We start from the raw sequence: 15,293 nt of genomic DNA on the forward strand, positions 1-15,293 counted from the left end.
TTAGGCTTCCCCCGCAGTTCGCTGTCCCTGTCATCAAATGTCTGTCATCGATCCGATCTGTCACTTCGTCAGTAAGACCGTCTGTACGAATCACAATCGCAAGTTCGATTCCAGGACAATGCCGAACAGGTAAGTTTCGCGTCGATGCCTCTTGCTCTGTGAGGCTATGGTCCCGTGATCTACCTGTTCCATGTCAATAAGGCAAGAGCGGTCTAGAGGAGTTGAATGAAACTCACAGCACTAATAACCTAGTGGCTGCCTGAACGCCAAACACGATCAAGCAAGAGCTGATACCAGAAAGTACTCATCACTTGAATTCCGCTCTGGAACTCAACCAGCATGGCAGACTCAGATACCCTCACCAACGCCCTCCGCGACCTCATCTGGGCGAACCACATCCTCCATCACCATGGCGTGGTCGACGCCTACGGCCACATCTCAATACGCCACCCCACAGACTCCTCAGTGTACATCATGTGCGGATACATGGCTCCTGCGATGGTCTCATCTCCATCAGATCTAATCCAATACCATGTTTCCAACTCCGACCCCATCGACCCCGACGCCCAAAAAGGATATTCGGAGCGCTTCATTCATGGCGAAATATTCAAACGGTTCCCCCGCGTGAACTGTGTGGTCCATAGCCACGCGGAGGAAGTTCTGCCCTACGTCGTGACTACGCAAGTGCCATTGCGTGCGGTGTATCATATGGCTGGGTTTCTGGGGTCGAAACCCGTCAAGGTCTTCGACATTGATCATCATTATGAACACGGTGATCAGCGGGACATGTTGGTCAGGAATGCCCGGTTCGGGGCGGCATTGGCGCACATGTTCGGTGGGAGGGAGACGCCGAACGAGACGGTGGTGCTGATGAAAAGACATGGGTTTACGTGCGTGGCGGGAAATCTGGTTACGGCGGTGTACCGGGCGATTTACACGAAGATCAATGCTGAGGTGCAGACAAAGGCTATGACTATGGCGAAAATGCACTCATATGGTGTGGATGGTCAAAGTGGGTTTGGAGGACTTACCGAAGAGCAAGGAGAAGGGTGCAAGGTCATGTGTGAGACGTATCAGGACAAACCGTGGAGGTTGTGGGTGAGAGAGGTGGAGAGGAATCCGTTGTATGAAAATACGCTGAGTGAGGAGGGGGTTTGAGGTTGGGCAGGGGGGCAATCTAGATATCAACACATCGAACGAGTGTGGAAGCAAGTGAGAGCACCGGAGCCAGTAGTATCATACATGGAGGAGCGCCCATCAGACTTCAACGCCAGTGACGAAAGAGATACCAGCTCTGACAACAGTCTCGACAAGATCCACCTCCTCCATCGTCCGGGGCGCGTAGACCATAGCCCAGCCCTTAGGGACGAAAGACAAAGGAAACCGCACGCCCCAACCCTTCTCAACCACTGTCTTTGCGTCTGCCTCGCTCAACCAGACGTGCAGACTCCCTTCGGATGAATGGGCATGCGCAATTTCTGTGGTGAGCATCTTATTGTACGGTGCAAGAGCATTGAGTGTCGGAAGATCTGGTTTAGCATAGATTGCCTCGGCGCTACCTCCTTCGGTCTTGCTAGGTCGTAGTTCGAGAATGTCGGAATGTTTGGTTGCAAATGTGGCCATCATACCAGCGACGCGGTCTTCGACTAGAGGTGCAACAACACGCTTGTCGTATGGGACCTGTCGTTGAGGCATGGTGCGGGCGATGGAGCGAGGGCGTTGGCCTTGACGGACGGGAACCTTTGCGGCGTCAAGATACTTTGGACCTGCGCTTGAGAGAGTCGAAGCGTTTGCTAGGTCGTCCTTTCCGAAAAGCAAGAATCGGTTGACACGGATCTTGGTCATTCTCCAGTATCCGGCCCATGTTGGTGGTGTGCCGCCTGTGCCGAAGGCTTTCCAGGCGTAGAAGTCATTGAGAACCCAGGCTAGAGATAGTGTGAAAGCTACAGCCGTAGAGGTGAGCGCTGCTTCACGGGGGCGGGTATTAATGTAACGGGTGAAATTGTGGTAGTGGGTGGCAAGAGAGGAGGATATTGTAGACATTGTTGGCGGTTGCGTCTTGTTGAGCCTGAGTATAGTTGCTGTTAACGTCCTCCTAACTGGTAACGACAAAGGCCAGCAGCCGATGATGGTGTTGATCAATAACGGCGCTTATGTTTTCCAGTTTAGGAGTGGGTTGCTGGTGTTAGGTAGACCGTTGATTCAAGTAATCTTCTTGAGTCAGCCAGCTCTTTGTATCTAGGCAGGTGAATACGGATGTGAACAAGTCCACTTACATGTCTCCGACGTGTTTGGTTATGTAGGCCTCCCACCGGGCAAACAGGTGGCCGGTGCCCATCGATCGTGACTGGGTGCGTGCCCTTTAAGGCCTTTACCTGCAGTCTGGTACTTGAGCAAAGGCTGCTTCCCCGCAGCTGAGCTAGAGTTCAGTTGCAGATATTGGGAATCGCCACAACTCCTGGTCGAACTTTAAGCGGGACGGGAGCCGCGAATATACCTTGAAATCGTACTCGGGCGTGTGGCTTCGTGCCCTCCTAAGTAAGGTCTGGTAACGACTGTTGATGTCCCGACGTTTGGCTTCTGCCTCGCTTGCATCCATTTCCGACGGAAACGTGCGTCCAATAACATCAGAGGAACAGAAGCTCTGGTGACGGCGGTGATCTTTTAAAAACACAAGCCAGAAGAGTGGGGAGAGGGAGAATCTCCAACATTTAAACCACGGATTCCCAATTCCGATCTCGCTCTTCCGCGATTATTATATTCCCCAGTCGCTGGCTGCAGGGCTTTTCGTTGTACAGTAGTCACCTTGAGTTCAATCTTACCTTTTCAGAGTCTCATTGCTTTTATTACTACCCAAATCCGCCACCATGTCGGGCGCAGCATCTAAAGGCCTCGCCCGGGCCCTGCGCCAGGTAAAGAGACCTTCAATCTCTCGAAGTCGACAACCTCAGGCCGTCCGAACCCTTCATGAGCCCATACGAACCTTCTCCTGTACATCGCGGCGGCGGGAAGACCTGAGTGAGCCTGGCCATGACGTAAGATATACCACCGACATGTACCCTACGCTCAAGCGAGATCCCAAATATGCGGATATCACATCCGAACATGTCGAGTTCTTCAAGTCGGCATTGGGTGAAGAGGCAGCCGTGGTCGATGGTGTATCACAAGATGCAACTGATGACCTTGAGGCGTTCAACAGAGATTGGATGAAAAAGTACAGGGGGCACACCAAGCTAGTATTGAGACCAAAGAGCACGGAAGAAGTGAGCAAGGTATTGAAATACTGCAACGACAATAAGCTGGCTGTCGTTCCCCAAGGAGGAAACTCAGGTTTGGTCGGAGGCAGTGTACCAGTGTTCGATGAGATTGTCATCTCGTTAGGGCGCATGAACAAGATCCGCAGTTTCGACGACGTCAGTGGTATCCTCGTTGTTGATGGAGGTGTCATCCTCGAGGTGGCCGACAACTTTCTCGCTGAACATCACCATCTGTTCCCTCTTGATCTAGGCGCGAAAGGATCTTGCCAAATTGGTGGTAATGTGGCTACGAATGCAGGAGGTCTCAGACTATTACGATATGGCTCGCTGCACGGTAATGTCCTCGGTCTCGAGGCCGTCCTACCTGATGGCACTATCGTCGACGATCTGTCTAAACTCCGAAAGAACAACACTGGCTATGACCTCAAACAGCTCTTTATTGGCGGCGAAGGCACCATTGGAATTATTACCGGCGTGTCCGTGCAATGCCCACAACGATCAAAGGCCGTCAACGTCGCCTACTTCGGTCTGCCGTCATTCGAACATGTTCAAAAAGCATTCAAGGAAGCCAAAATTCAACTCGGCGAGATCCTGTCCGCCTTCGAGCTGATGGATTCCCAGAGTCAGGGATTCGTGCATCGGGTCACTGGCAACAAACGACCACTTGAAGGAGAACATCCATTCTACTGCTTGATCGAGACGAGTGGTTCAAATACTGAACATGACAGTGAAAAACTGGAAAAGTTCCTGGAACACGTCATGGGCGAGGAGATCGTCTCCGATGGCGTTGTGGCTGAAAATGAAACTCAACTCAGGGCTCTATGGGGATGGAGAGAAGGCATCACAGAGGCGATTGGACACTTTGGCGGCACATATAAGTATGACCTGTCGATACCACTTTCGGATCTCTACAAGCTGGTCGAGGAGACGCGGGAGAGATTGACCTCAAAAGGTCTGATAGGTGATGACGATTCACATCCAGCCCTTGGTGTCGTTGGCTATGGCCACATGGGTGATTCGAACCTACACTTGAACGTCCCGGTCAGACGATACACGAAAGAAGTCGAGGAGGCCATCGAACCCTGGGTATACGAATGGGTCCAGAAAAGAAACGGAAGTATCAGTGCTGAACACGGTCTCGGCATAGCGAAAAAGAAGTACATTGGGTACAGTCGGAGCGAGAACATGATCAAGCTGATGAAGCAGATTAAGAACTTATACGATCCCAACGGCATCATGAATCCATACAAATATATATAGTGTGCGTGCTGGTCGGGAGACTCGCTGCAACGAATATACAGATGGAAACCCAAGAACCACATCACCATTTTGTGTTGTCCTACCGGTCAGTCAACGGTAACCCCAGTCTTGTCAAAGCAAGCTTTGCTAGCCAGACTCCCGACATTCGCAGACGTCAGCAATTCCTTCTCCATGCGGGGAAAGACGGGTGGGCCAGCGGCGTTTTGATACATGGACTCTGTCCTGGCGACTCCCCTGTCATGCTCCGAGGTAATATGCTTCTCCAAATAGTCTGAAGGACATTATGAGGTTGTCGGCAAAACTTTGTCGATAATGTCATTGATATCATGTGTATATATGTCAGGTCATCTTGAGATCCAGACACGAATCTCTTGCAGGTTAGCCACCACCAGAAGACAACAACAGTCAGAATGGTTTCCGCTGAAAGATTGAAAGAAATATGTATACCTATGCTTGATCAAGTGGCTTACAAGCCACGAAAGTTACGAGTTGGCACCATCGGGGCTGGTTATTCGGGATTAGTTCTCGCCCACAAGATCCAACATGAACACCCTGAGCTCCAAGACTTCATCGAGCATGTTATATTCGAAGCCAACGATGATATTGGCGGAACTTGGAAAGTCAACTCCTACCCGGGGGTCCAATGCGACGTGCCGGCACATATATACGCTTTTCCGTTCGACCCAAACCCGGAGTGGTCCAAGTTCTATGCGGATGGTCCAGAAATCCTGGAATATATGCAAAAGACTGTCAAAAAGTGGAACCTGGACAGGGACATACAGTTCAGCACTAAAGTCGTTGCCCTAAATTGGCTGGAAGACCAAGGAAAGTGGAAGATCAGGATACGAAAACACGGGCAAGAAGAGAGAGATGAACTGGTCGACGTCCTGGTTTCGGCGCAGGGGTTCTTGAGGTAAGTCATTTGTCGTCCGAGCCCGTCCGAGCCCGTTCTTCACAGAGGACTAAGATTGCCTTCAGTCAATGGAAATGGCCAGACATCGCAGGTCTACATGATTTCAAAGGGCACATAGTTCACTCTGCGGCATGGGACCACTCATACGACTACTCGCACAAGAGAATTGGCATCATTGGCAATGGGTCGTCCGCCATCCAGATCCTGCCTCAGATGGCCAAACTGCCCGGCACCCAGATTGTGAGCTTCCAGAGGGGAACTACTTGGATCACGCAGAGTCTAGGCGAGTTACTAGCAGGTTCTCAAGGCGAGCCTGAGCCTCAAGACCAGGAGATCGTGAACGGCGATGTGGGCAGCGTGGACATGGCGGACGTCAGTGAGTCTGACGAGGAGATTGGCAGCAACTTCAACCCGCGATACACCAGGAACGACAAGAGGCGGTTCAGAGAGCCTGAGAAACACAAACAGTACCGGAAAATGCTGCAGCACGGCATGAACAAAGGTTTTAGAGTTGTATGACAGCCTCGCGCTCAATTCGTTCGATCAGACTACTGACAGGCCTGGGATACGTAGTTCCGCAAAGGATCCGTCCAGAACTCAAAGTCCACCGAGGTCACCATCGCTCGCATGAGGGCCGCCCTCAACAACAACGAGGAACTATGCCAGCAACTAATTCCAGACTGGACATTCGGGTGCCGCCGCCTCACCCCTGGCGAAGGCTACCTCGAGTCCTTTTTGCTATCAAGCGTGAGACTCGAAAAGTCGCCTATCGAAAAGATCACGCCGACAGGCATTCAGACGGCCTCACAGCATCACAACCTCGACGTGATAATTTGCGCTACTGGGTTCGACGTCTCGCATGTCCCGCACTACCCGGTCACAGGGCGTAACGGAATGACTTTGGCGCAGAAATGGAAAGACGAGCCAGAATCGTACCTGAGCGTCGCGTGCCCTGATTTTCCGAATTATTTTATCTTTACGGGTCCGAATGCCACGGTCGGTCACGGCTCGCTGCTCACCAGTATGACATGGACGGCCGAGTATATCGTCAAGTGGCTGCGGAAAATTGCGGGCGAGGATATACACAGTGTAGCTCCAAAGCAGGCCGTGACGGATGAATTTGTGAGGTATGGCGACGAGATTCACAAGACGTTGACGTGGACGGGGGGTTGCAAAAGTTGGTATAAGAATCACAGAGTCCATGGGCGGGTGACGGCCACGTGGCCTGGGAGTGCGCTCTTGTTTCGCGAGATCATTTCGCGGGAGATTCGTGGTGAGGATTTTGAGATACGGTATAGGTCTAAGAATCGGTGGAGAGGGATCATGGGGAATGGGATTACGAGGTTGGAGGAGATGGCGGAAGAGAGTGAGAGAAATGGTGGCGAGGCGGTGGATTTGGCGTTTTATATTGATAGGTGAGGTTTACCGTTTACTGGACGTTGCTGTCTTACCATCGTCCATCTCTACCCTTCCCCTTTTCTTTGTCACGGACTCTATCGCGATCGCGGTCGCGCCTCTTTTCTGACTTCAGCTCCTTTTCTCGCTCTCGCGGGTCGATTACCACGAGTTCTTCTTCGTTCTTTCTCTTCCAGGTCAGATCTTTGCCTAGGTGGTCTTTGGCGAACGATAGTGAGTGGCTCATCCATTGTTGCTCGTCGTCGTCGTCAGGTCCAGCGTTGGGATTCGCTCCGTCTTCGTCCCAACGTGAACAAGATTGGCAGTTTGCTATGAAATGGAGGTCACATAGGGCTGCTTCTTCGTCGTCGGCGGGCGCCGGTGCAGGCTCGGGCTCTGCAGGTTTAGGCTCGTCAGGCTTCACGCCGTTGGACTTGTTGGCGGATTTGTTTCCAGTGCCATCTACCGTATCGAGTCGTGCTCGGAATGCATTGAGCATTTTTAGGGCGTTGGCGTCGTCTTGTGCGTGGGAATCGCCGGGACGGGGGCGCTTGCGGCCTCGGGTGCTGGTTGACGGGATCAAAGATTCGAGGGCAGATTTCTTGTGGTTGGTCTCGGTGGGTGCGGCGACGTTACGGCGCATCGAGGCTTTGAGCGCTGCGATTTCGGCTTGCAGTGAGGATGTCTTGGATGCGGACGGGTCTTCAGGGGTGGGTGAGCGTGAGGGTGACTCCGGGTCGCGAAGGGGTAGTTGTGTCGTTGGGTCGTGGAAGGAGGGTTTCCGACGATGGACTGGAGATGGAGATCTCGTGGCGCGTGGCGGGCTTGCTCTTCGTTTCTGCGGGACTGTAGGCTTGGGCGGTGGTGATTGCTGTTTCGATTTTGTGGGAACTGGCTGTTGTTTGGGAAGGGCGCCATTCTTGACTGGCGCGGATTCTGGTTCATCTGCGGCGTCGATCAGGGTTGGGTTGAACTTGGCTTTCTTTGGGCGGACGGCAATCTCGTCGGCAGCATCTTCACCTTCGTCGCCACCGAAACTGAGTAATGTCTTTCCGCCTTTCTTTTTGGGCGCTTTCTTCTTTGCTGGGGCATCCACAAATCTCTCCGCTACTCTGACTCGTTTCCGCATCTCCTGCCATGCGTCTCCCTTGGGTAGTTCGAGGATCTCGACCTTGTTGATCTTCTCCGGGTACATTGGTCTTTCGGTGCCCTCTAGTAATTCGCCCTCGGCGACTTTGACCACATTGTATATCCCATCGCCCTCAATGCGACCAAACATGGTGCATTTGCCGTCAAGTTGAGCCCTACAGTCTCCCAAGGTAATGAAAAATTGACTTCCATAACCTGCTCCGTCCCCGGACCCTTTGGCCATGCCGACCAGGCCTCTCCTATTGAACTTCAGCCTGCTGTGTATTTCATCCCCGAACTGAATCTTCTCGTCCTTCTCACGTCCCATGACCCTCGCCCAGTCTTCATCATAGCGCTCGAATTCCCGATCCTCGTAGATATTCTGTCCGCCCTCTCCAGTTCCTGTTGGATCGCCTGTTTGAATTACGAAGCCGGGTGAGACACGGTGGAATATATTGTTATTGTAGTCCTCGTCCAGGACATGTTGGAGGAAGTTCCTGCATGTCAAGGGTGTTTGACTTGCGAAGAGCGATATGGTTAGAGGGCCGGCAGTGGTATGGAGGAGGACGGATGCGGTTGGTGGGGGTTCCGTGGTATACTGCGACGACATGATCGCTTCAGGGTGACTGCGGTCACCTGGGTGTGTCGGGTCTCTCACAGTCCATCTACAGGATGTTGGCTCGGGCTGTAGAACCTAGACTCTGGCCGTCGGCGCAGAATCCATTGTTGACGTCGATCTCGAAATCTGGAGATTTTGCTTGGCAGATTTGAAGTCTTTTTTAGGCTACTTTAACGAGGGCTGCATCACCTAAACTTACTGTAACCACTTACTCGTCAAGTGCGGAGTCACCTTGCATATCATCAAAAGGGCATGACCCTTCTTGCGAGGCTTGCGAGGTACCCGGTACCGAGGATATTCCCCGCCTATTTACGGTAAGCCCTCTTGTCGAAGCTTAGAGATGCAGGTATATATCCTCATCTTTGGACGTTGATTATATCCCGTCTTCGTGTCGACGGTCTAAGTGTCGCTCGTTACGTGCTTGTTTTGAACTGCCTGGACGCAAAGAAAGCAGTGTAACATGGATTTCCCAAGCCATTTTGGCTTGACCTTCACTCCCACCATTCACACACATGCAGAAGGACCGACACTACCGGAGAACAACAAGCCATCTTCTTCCTTCGTTGTTGTTGTGACCGGTGCTGGCAAGGGGCTTGGATATCACATCTCCCTGGCATATGCTCGAGCTGGCGCTACAGGAATATGCATCACTAGCCGTACTCAGTCGGATTTGGATGCCCTTTCAAAAGAGCTCCGTTCAATCAACCCGAAGATCGACGTCCTGGCCGAGGCTTGCGACGCATCCAATCCAGATGCAGTCAAAAGCCTAGCAGAGACCGTGGCGCGGAAGTTCAGCGGTCAGCTCGACGTCGTCATCGCCAATGCTGGTGTAATCAGCAAGTATATTACACACGGCTCGGACAATAAGACGGATGAGCAGACAAATCGCCGGCTACCTGTTGGGATCATCGAGGATGACGATTTCAAACGGGTCATTGATATCAACCTTCTTGGAAGTTACTATGTTGCCAAGTACTTCACGCCGGCCTTGCTCTCTAAAGCCAATCCTTCGACACTTAGGGCTTATATTGTGATCACAAGCATGGCTGCTCATGCCGCACAAAGCTCTTTCGTACCAGTTGCGTACAATATGAGCAAGCTTGCGAACATTCGGATGGCAGAACACATGCACAATGATCATTCACAGGATGGGTTACTGGCTTTCGCGGTCCATCCTGGAGCAGTGCTCACCCCTCAGACAGAGTTCCATAGCACGAAGGAGGGCGACTCTTGGGACGCATGTGAGTGCAAGATGACTTTTAATGTGTCTGATCTAACGAGTTGAACAACAGTGCTGACTGACGACATTGGGCTTTGTGGCGGTTTCCTGACGTGGTTGACAAAGGAAAGAAGAGAATGGCTGAGTGGAAGATACCTCGCAGCAGCATGGGATGTGGACGAGCTTGAGACAATGCAGAGTGAGATCATGGAACACGACAAGTTGAAATTCACAATGGTTGTTTGAAGTGAGTGAGTGACCTAGTCGGACGAGTCAATATGGGATACTCTGTAGATCGTGTCCATACTGTACTGTAACAATTCCAAGGCTGTGAATTGGGGGCGAGGCTGTGTCTCTTAACTAAATCTTAACTAGTGCCCCGCGAACTTTCTTTGTCGCGTATCGCTAAAGTGGCACGCGCCAGACACCCATAGTGCCTCTTTTTTGACACGACTCTCATGCATAGTTTAGATGCAAGTCTTCTGGCTTCATGCGTACCTAGTACTAGAAATGTCATGGAGGGCCCCCTTCTTATGGAAAATGATAGCGAAAGCATAGACATCTCAAGCCTTAAGCGAGCTGTTCTGCGACCCTTACAAGTCAGTGGCAAACATTCCCCCCTGCTCGTCGCGAGACCCTGTTGCTAACCGTGCCATAGTCGGCGCATGAACAGCCAGATTCACAACTCAGTCTGTTCGCGCAGCGTGAGTTTGCCGCCGTCGACACCACTTTGGCACAATTATCGCCTCGCCGACCTGCCCAGCAACACACCACCGTCGCATCACCAAATCTAGACAGCCTGCCAGAACTCGGCAGCACTGTCGCTGAGTCCGACGTCCTCAATGTCGATAGCCAGCCCGTGTCCGAGCCTACACCTACGAACGCCAAATCAAAATCGGCAGCCAGTGTGCGGAAGATGACAAGTCAAGGGAGTGATGATCCAACGCAAGAGCTGTCACAATCACTCTATACCACTCTCCTGCAGAATAGAAGTCGAAGCGAAGTTCAGTTGCCGACTGATCAAAATGGCGAAGAAGCCGAGGGCGAATCTCAGAAGTCGCTCCACGAGGGGATGGAGGGCCATATCGATCTGCTCTCGAGTTACCCGAAGGATGGAGAGGAGGAGGCCGATTCGTCCCCAGTCGACTTCTCGCCGACTCAGAGCCAGCACGCTCTTTCCCAATTCCCTGAGTCTCAACGTTTCAAAACCCCGGCTACAGCAGGAAAGAAGAGAAGGTACGATGGAGCCATCATTGAAAGTCCAGATCTACCACGAAATCCACTACTCCGAAATGGCACGGAGAATCATGCCAATGTCATAGGCTTGAGCCAGGCATTTGCAGCAACACAAGCAAACACTTCTCCCTTCCTTCCAGATGCCAATGGAATGTTACCATCCGACAGACCATCTCCGAGTATTGAGCTCCAGCCTCGGCCTATGACGGCTGTGAGCTCCTCGCCTATGCGACCCATCTACGCCTTTCAAAGAGCATCAACGGAGCCTGCTTCTCGGTATGTCTCCGTTCGTGAAGAACAGGCCGAGCGGGATAGACAAGCTCTCGCGAGGAGACAAGAAATCCTGGACACTGATGACTTCTCTGACGATGGACTTGGGCTTGAGCCGAGTCCCGTGGCAAGAGACCGACGGCAACGCGAGATCGAGCTGCGGCTTCAGGCCAAGATGCAACGACTATCCTCGCCCTCCAGGCATTGCAAGCGCGGTCCTTCTATGTCCAAATCGTCTCCGATACGGCCACCCACTCGGGCGTCCCCATTAGACAATCATTCGGCGCGAAGTACCAGATTCCTCGATCGGTCAAGCCCATCCCGAAGAAAACGACGTATTGCATCCGACGATAGCGAGGAGGAAACAGAACAGGAAGATAATGCCGACATAGCCGTGGCTAGGTCAAGTCAAGCACTGGTGCCTTTGGATGAAGAAGACAAAGAGAACTTCCTGGGGAATGGAAGCCAAGTGCCTGAAACAACAGCCAGACTGATCCGCATTACGAACGGGCCATTAGGTCTTCTTGAAGACAGCCCATCTCTGAGACATGGCCGACCTATCGATGCTGACAACCAGATGCCGGTGCTGCACAGCTCTCAATTCTTCGCTGTAGCAGATTCTCAGGCGTCACAGACCAGAAGAACGGTGCAGAAGGCAGCTCGTGTGCTTGACTCCTCTCCTGTGGACGAAGTAATCGACTTGGTCCCTCAGTCTCCAACATCGCCACCTCGACAGAACGAACCAACTAATGAAGTTAATGGAGTCAACAACGCGGACAAACTTGCGCCACCCGACACTCTTCTACTCGCTTCGCCCGGTCTGCCGTTGGGCTCTTCCAGCTCTCAAGACCAGCAACATCGGCGGAGTACTATCCCAGAAACCAGCTCAAACGAGCAGCAATCATCATCCAAAGCGACAACAGTTCACCACGACGAAGGACATAGACCCGGAGAGGACTCTAGTCGTAGCCGCTTCGAGACTGCCCGATCACGTATTCCGTCATCAACAGAGGCTCTTGATCAACAAGCGGCCGTTGATCCAAGTGTCCCTCCAGAGAGTTCCACCCCTACAACTCGCAAACGGCAGCGCATGTTAGATATTGCTGCTGAACCTTCACCTCTAAAGTCTCAAGTCAGCTTCAACGCCACCGAAGCTCTTCAAGTAGATGCCGACTTCCAAAGTCCTGGGAGACGGACGCCACTCCTGAGAACGCCGGATTCGAGTCAAAGTAAGACGGCAAGACGGCGTCCTTCCTCTCCAGTAAGAGCAAGGTTCGAGGATGAGCGAATCGATCAGCCCGTTGGCGGAGGCAACAGGCAGCAGGGACCATTGAACACAGGTGCCCCTGCCAGCCACCCTCCCAATCCAAGAGGTACTGTCCCTGCCACTGGGCTTGCGATTTCTTCTTCGAAGCTTTCTCGAAAAACCCCAAAGTCAATCTCCGTTGTAGCCGAGATGGCGAACACCAACGGGCAAGCAGCAGCCAATACAAACCGACTTTCGCAATGGGAACTTGACGCATCCCCTCCGACGAAGCCAGCGCCGGTGAGCAAACCAGGCCTTTCTTTGAAGCGAAAAGCAAAGGAGCTGGATTCTTCGAGAGGCGAGGAGGCCAATATCTCCACAAAACGACAAAGAAGACCCACAGAGAAGGCTGCTCAGAGTATGGCTATAAGCATCAATGCCGACAATGGTGCAGAAAAGCCCAGTGCTCATGTGCCTCCAAACGAAAATCCACGTGCCCAAACAATTCAGATGGTCGAACCCGATCTGGATACTTCGCTCGTGGCTCCTAACATGGTATTTGCTTGTTTCAATGGCAAAACCCGCGCCTACTATCCCGCTTTATGCCTGGGACCCTCACTTACAGACCCTGCTCGTTACCTCATACAGTGGGAAGGCTATGCTGCGGAAGAAATCGACGAATATGGCATAAAGAGTCTCGATTTGCGCGTTGGCGACCAAGTCAAGGTCAATATGCAGGGCTTCCCGAAATTGTCATATGTCATCAAAGGGTTCAAAGATAAAATTGGTCAACGTGCTGCAGTGGACGACGTTCAGCCAACGACCGATATTCGAGGATACAAGACTCTCCTCGTTGCGCCAAAGCAGCGCAAAAGTCTGCCTGCTGAGGTATCCACGGAGCTGGTCAAGGACGTTCCAGTCTCTTCAATCTACCTGGACAGCAACATGTGGGGGCAGATGAAAGACCGGCCATACGAGTACAAGCCTTTGGTACACAAGGTGTCGCCGTTTGGCAGCTCAACGCCTGTCGAACGAAGTTCGACTCCCAGCACTCCACCTTCGAGAAACCGGAGAGGTGCGGCCGTGGCAGTACCCGTCACAGTCTCGATAAACCTGGCTGACGGCATATTTACCAACATGGCATTCGCAGTTACCTACAAGTCCGCCACGCGCAGAACCAAGCTTGAACACCTGATCCGAAGTCAGGGTGGTCTGGTCTTACAAGGCTCTTTCCTTGATCTTTTGGAATCCGAATCCACGGAACTCAAACCACAGTTCTCCGGTCTGGCTTTTACGGCGCTTCTGACAGACAAGCACTCACGCAAGATCAAGTACATGCAAGCATTGGCGCTCGGTGTCCCGTGTCTCAGTGGTAGATGGATCGAAGCATGCTGCCAAGCGGACGATCTCCTCGACTGGACCACCTACCTCTTGCCGGCAGGGGAGACAACAGAACTAGACGGGGCGACCAAATCGAGGATCCTGCCTTTCGGTCAAGCCTTGGGGGCTCTCAAGGTCAAAGACATGTTCGCCTTGAGGCCGAACGTTTTCAATGGCTCACGTGTGGTCGTCGTCACAGGCCGCAAGACCTCCGAGGAGCGCAAAGAATACTTGCTCCTCATCCGCGCGCTTGGTGCTGGACAGATTGAGACAGAGCCGGATCTCAACGCTGCCAAGGCGACAGTTGAGCGGTCTTGTTCTGATGACGTGGTCGAGGCACTCCGATGGGTGTTTGTGGACAATCTAGACGTTGATGCCGCAAAGACAATGTTCACATCATCCGGATTTGGGGAAAAGGGTCGGAAGAAGGCTAGGTTCACCAAATCCGAGGAGCGTCCGGCGCCAGGTATGGACGTCAAAGTCATGTGCAATGAGGACATCGTGCAGACCCTGATCTTGGGCAAGTTGTGGGTGGGCTGAATCTCAATTGGGAGGAGACAGGCATGAGACGCCTTGGGTGTTGCCAACCGTAGAATATTGGACAGCTGTAGGAATACGATCACGTGTACGACGAAGTAAACTGAACCTGTCAAGGAAAAGTCCTAGCAGAGCACTACGCTTTGGCGATCAAGGGACAACACAAGAAAGTATATTCGAACGGTTTATGCTTTTCTTCAAACCATTCACTTTGACACGGTTGTGAAGGAATGCTCGTCTCGCTGTTCTTGAAAGGTGTATCGAGCCTACCTAGGTAGCCAAAACTACGACTATCTGCTTCCTCGAGACACAGTCTCCTAACAGCCTCACAGAACAGCTCCCTAGCAAACGTTGCTAGGGTGGACCAACGAAACCGGCCATAGTCGGAACTGTCCTCATATTGGGCCTTTGAAACACTCAACCCACTGATCGTCGCCAGGTCTGTGGGCAACATACTTTCCACCAAAAATGCTCCTATGCTGAAAAAAGGGAAAAAGGGGTTCGAGACACAAAAGGTCGTCGTGATCTGGTGTCATTGCCGTGCTTCGAGGGTTCCATGCGCCAGCGGTAGCAAAGATGTAGGCATTCCGTGCAGGGTGAAAGTCGAACGTGATGGTAATTCTGATCATTCGGGTACTGGCTTCGTGATTGTAATTGTAGAACAAAGGAAATGAGACCTCAGTGGCACCAAGAGTTCGGCACCTGAGGGTCGTATGAGAAGTCTTCCGATGGAGAACGGTCGCGGAACCGTGCACTCAAGCCCTTTTCACGATTTCAAGGCCGTCCTTCGTTGAACAGGCTCAGTTATCGAAGTAACGGCCGTGTCAGGGAAA

General features: G+C 52.3%; 7 protein-coding genes across 7 annotated transcripts; 5 read left to right on the plus strand and 2 right to left on the minus strand.

Annotated features, from left to right (window-relative positions):
* The first annotated feature begins 5 nt into the window (after positions 1–5).
* EDD37DRAFT_498770 (class II aldolase and Adducin N-terminal domain-containing protein) lies at positions 6–1,208 on the plus strand. Its single transcript, XM_062813454.1, has 2 exons — positions 6–129; positions 302–1,208. Exon 2 carries the CDS (start codon positions 340–342, stop codon positions 1,156–1,158), a length of 819 nt encoding a protein of 272 aa, XP_062667780.1. The 5' UTR covers positions 6–129; positions 302–339; the 3' UTR covers positions 1,159–1,208.
* EDD37DRAFT_498771 (uncharacterized protein) lies at positions 1,209–2,243 on the minus strand. The gene has a single exon (XM_062813455.1). It carries the CDS (start codon positions 2,041–2,043, stop codon positions 1,258–1,260), a length of 786 nt encoding a protein of 261 aa, XP_062667781.1. The 5' UTR covers positions 2,044–2,243; the 3' UTR covers positions 1,209–1,257.
* Positions 2,244–2,730: 487 nt separating this feature from the next.
* Positions 2,731–4,722, plus strand: EDD37DRAFT_498719 (actin interacting protein 2). The gene has a single exon (XM_062813452.1). The coding sequence runs from the start codon at positions 2,868–2,870 to the stop codon at positions 4,515–4,517; it is 1,650 nt and encodes a 549-aa protein (XP_062667782.1). The 5' UTR covers positions 2,731–2,867; the 3' UTR covers positions 4,518–4,722.
* Positions 4,723–4,755: 33 nt separating this feature from the next.
* On the plus strand, positions 4,756–6,863 carry EDD37DRAFT_498766 (cyclohexanone monooxygenase). The gene is made up of 3 exons (XM_062813453.1): positions 4,756–5,430; positions 5,496–5,943; positions 6,004–6,863. The coding sequence occupies exons 1-3, from the start codon at positions 4,928–4,930 to the stop codon at positions 6,847–6,849; spliced, it is 1,797 nt and encodes a 598-aa protein (XP_062667783.1). The 5' UTR covers positions 4,756–4,927; the 3' UTR covers positions 6,850–6,863.
* EDD37DRAFT_636479 (peptidylprolyl isomerase) lies at positions 6,806–8,747 on the minus strand. Its single transcript, XM_062816990.1, has one exon. It carries the CDS (start codon positions 8,561–8,563, stop codon positions 6,878–6,880), a length of 1,686 nt encoding a protein of 561 aa, XP_062667784.1. The 5' UTR covers positions 8,564–8,747; the 3' UTR covers positions 6,806–6,877.
* Positions 8,748–8,785: 38 nt separating this feature from the next.
* Positions 8,786–10,132, plus strand: EDD37DRAFT_636481 (uncharacterized protein). The gene is made up of 2 exons (XM_062816991.1): positions 8,786–9,813; positions 9,865–10,132. The coding sequence occupies exons 1-2, from the start codon at positions 9,033–9,035 to the stop codon at positions 10,035–10,037; spliced, it is 954 nt and encodes a 317-aa protein (XP_062667785.1). The 5' UTR covers positions 8,786–9,032; the 3' UTR covers positions 10,038–10,132.
* A 104-nt stretch (positions 10,133–10,236) lies between these two features.
* Positions 10,237–14,603, plus strand: EDD37DRAFT_593803 (DNA repair protein RAD9). Its single transcript, XM_062814547.1, has 2 exons — positions 10,237–10,390; positions 10,450–14,603. The coding sequence occupies exons 1-2, from the start codon at positions 10,250–10,252 to the stop codon at positions 14,461–14,463; spliced, it is 4,155 nt and encodes a 1,384-aa protein (XP_062667786.1). The 5' UTR covers positions 10,237–10,249; the 3' UTR covers positions 14,464–14,603.
* Positions 14,604–15,293: the final 690 nt, after the last annotated feature.

The sequence above is a fragment of the Exophiala viscosa genome (genome assembly GCF_022695815.1).
Source record: "Exophiala viscosa unplaced genomic scaffold EDD37scaffold_9, whole genome shotgun sequence".
In the NCBI taxonomy this organism is placed as follows: Eukaryota; Fungi; Ascomycota; class Eurotiomycetes; order Chaetothyriales; family Herpotrichiellaceae; genus Exophiala; species Exophiala viscosa.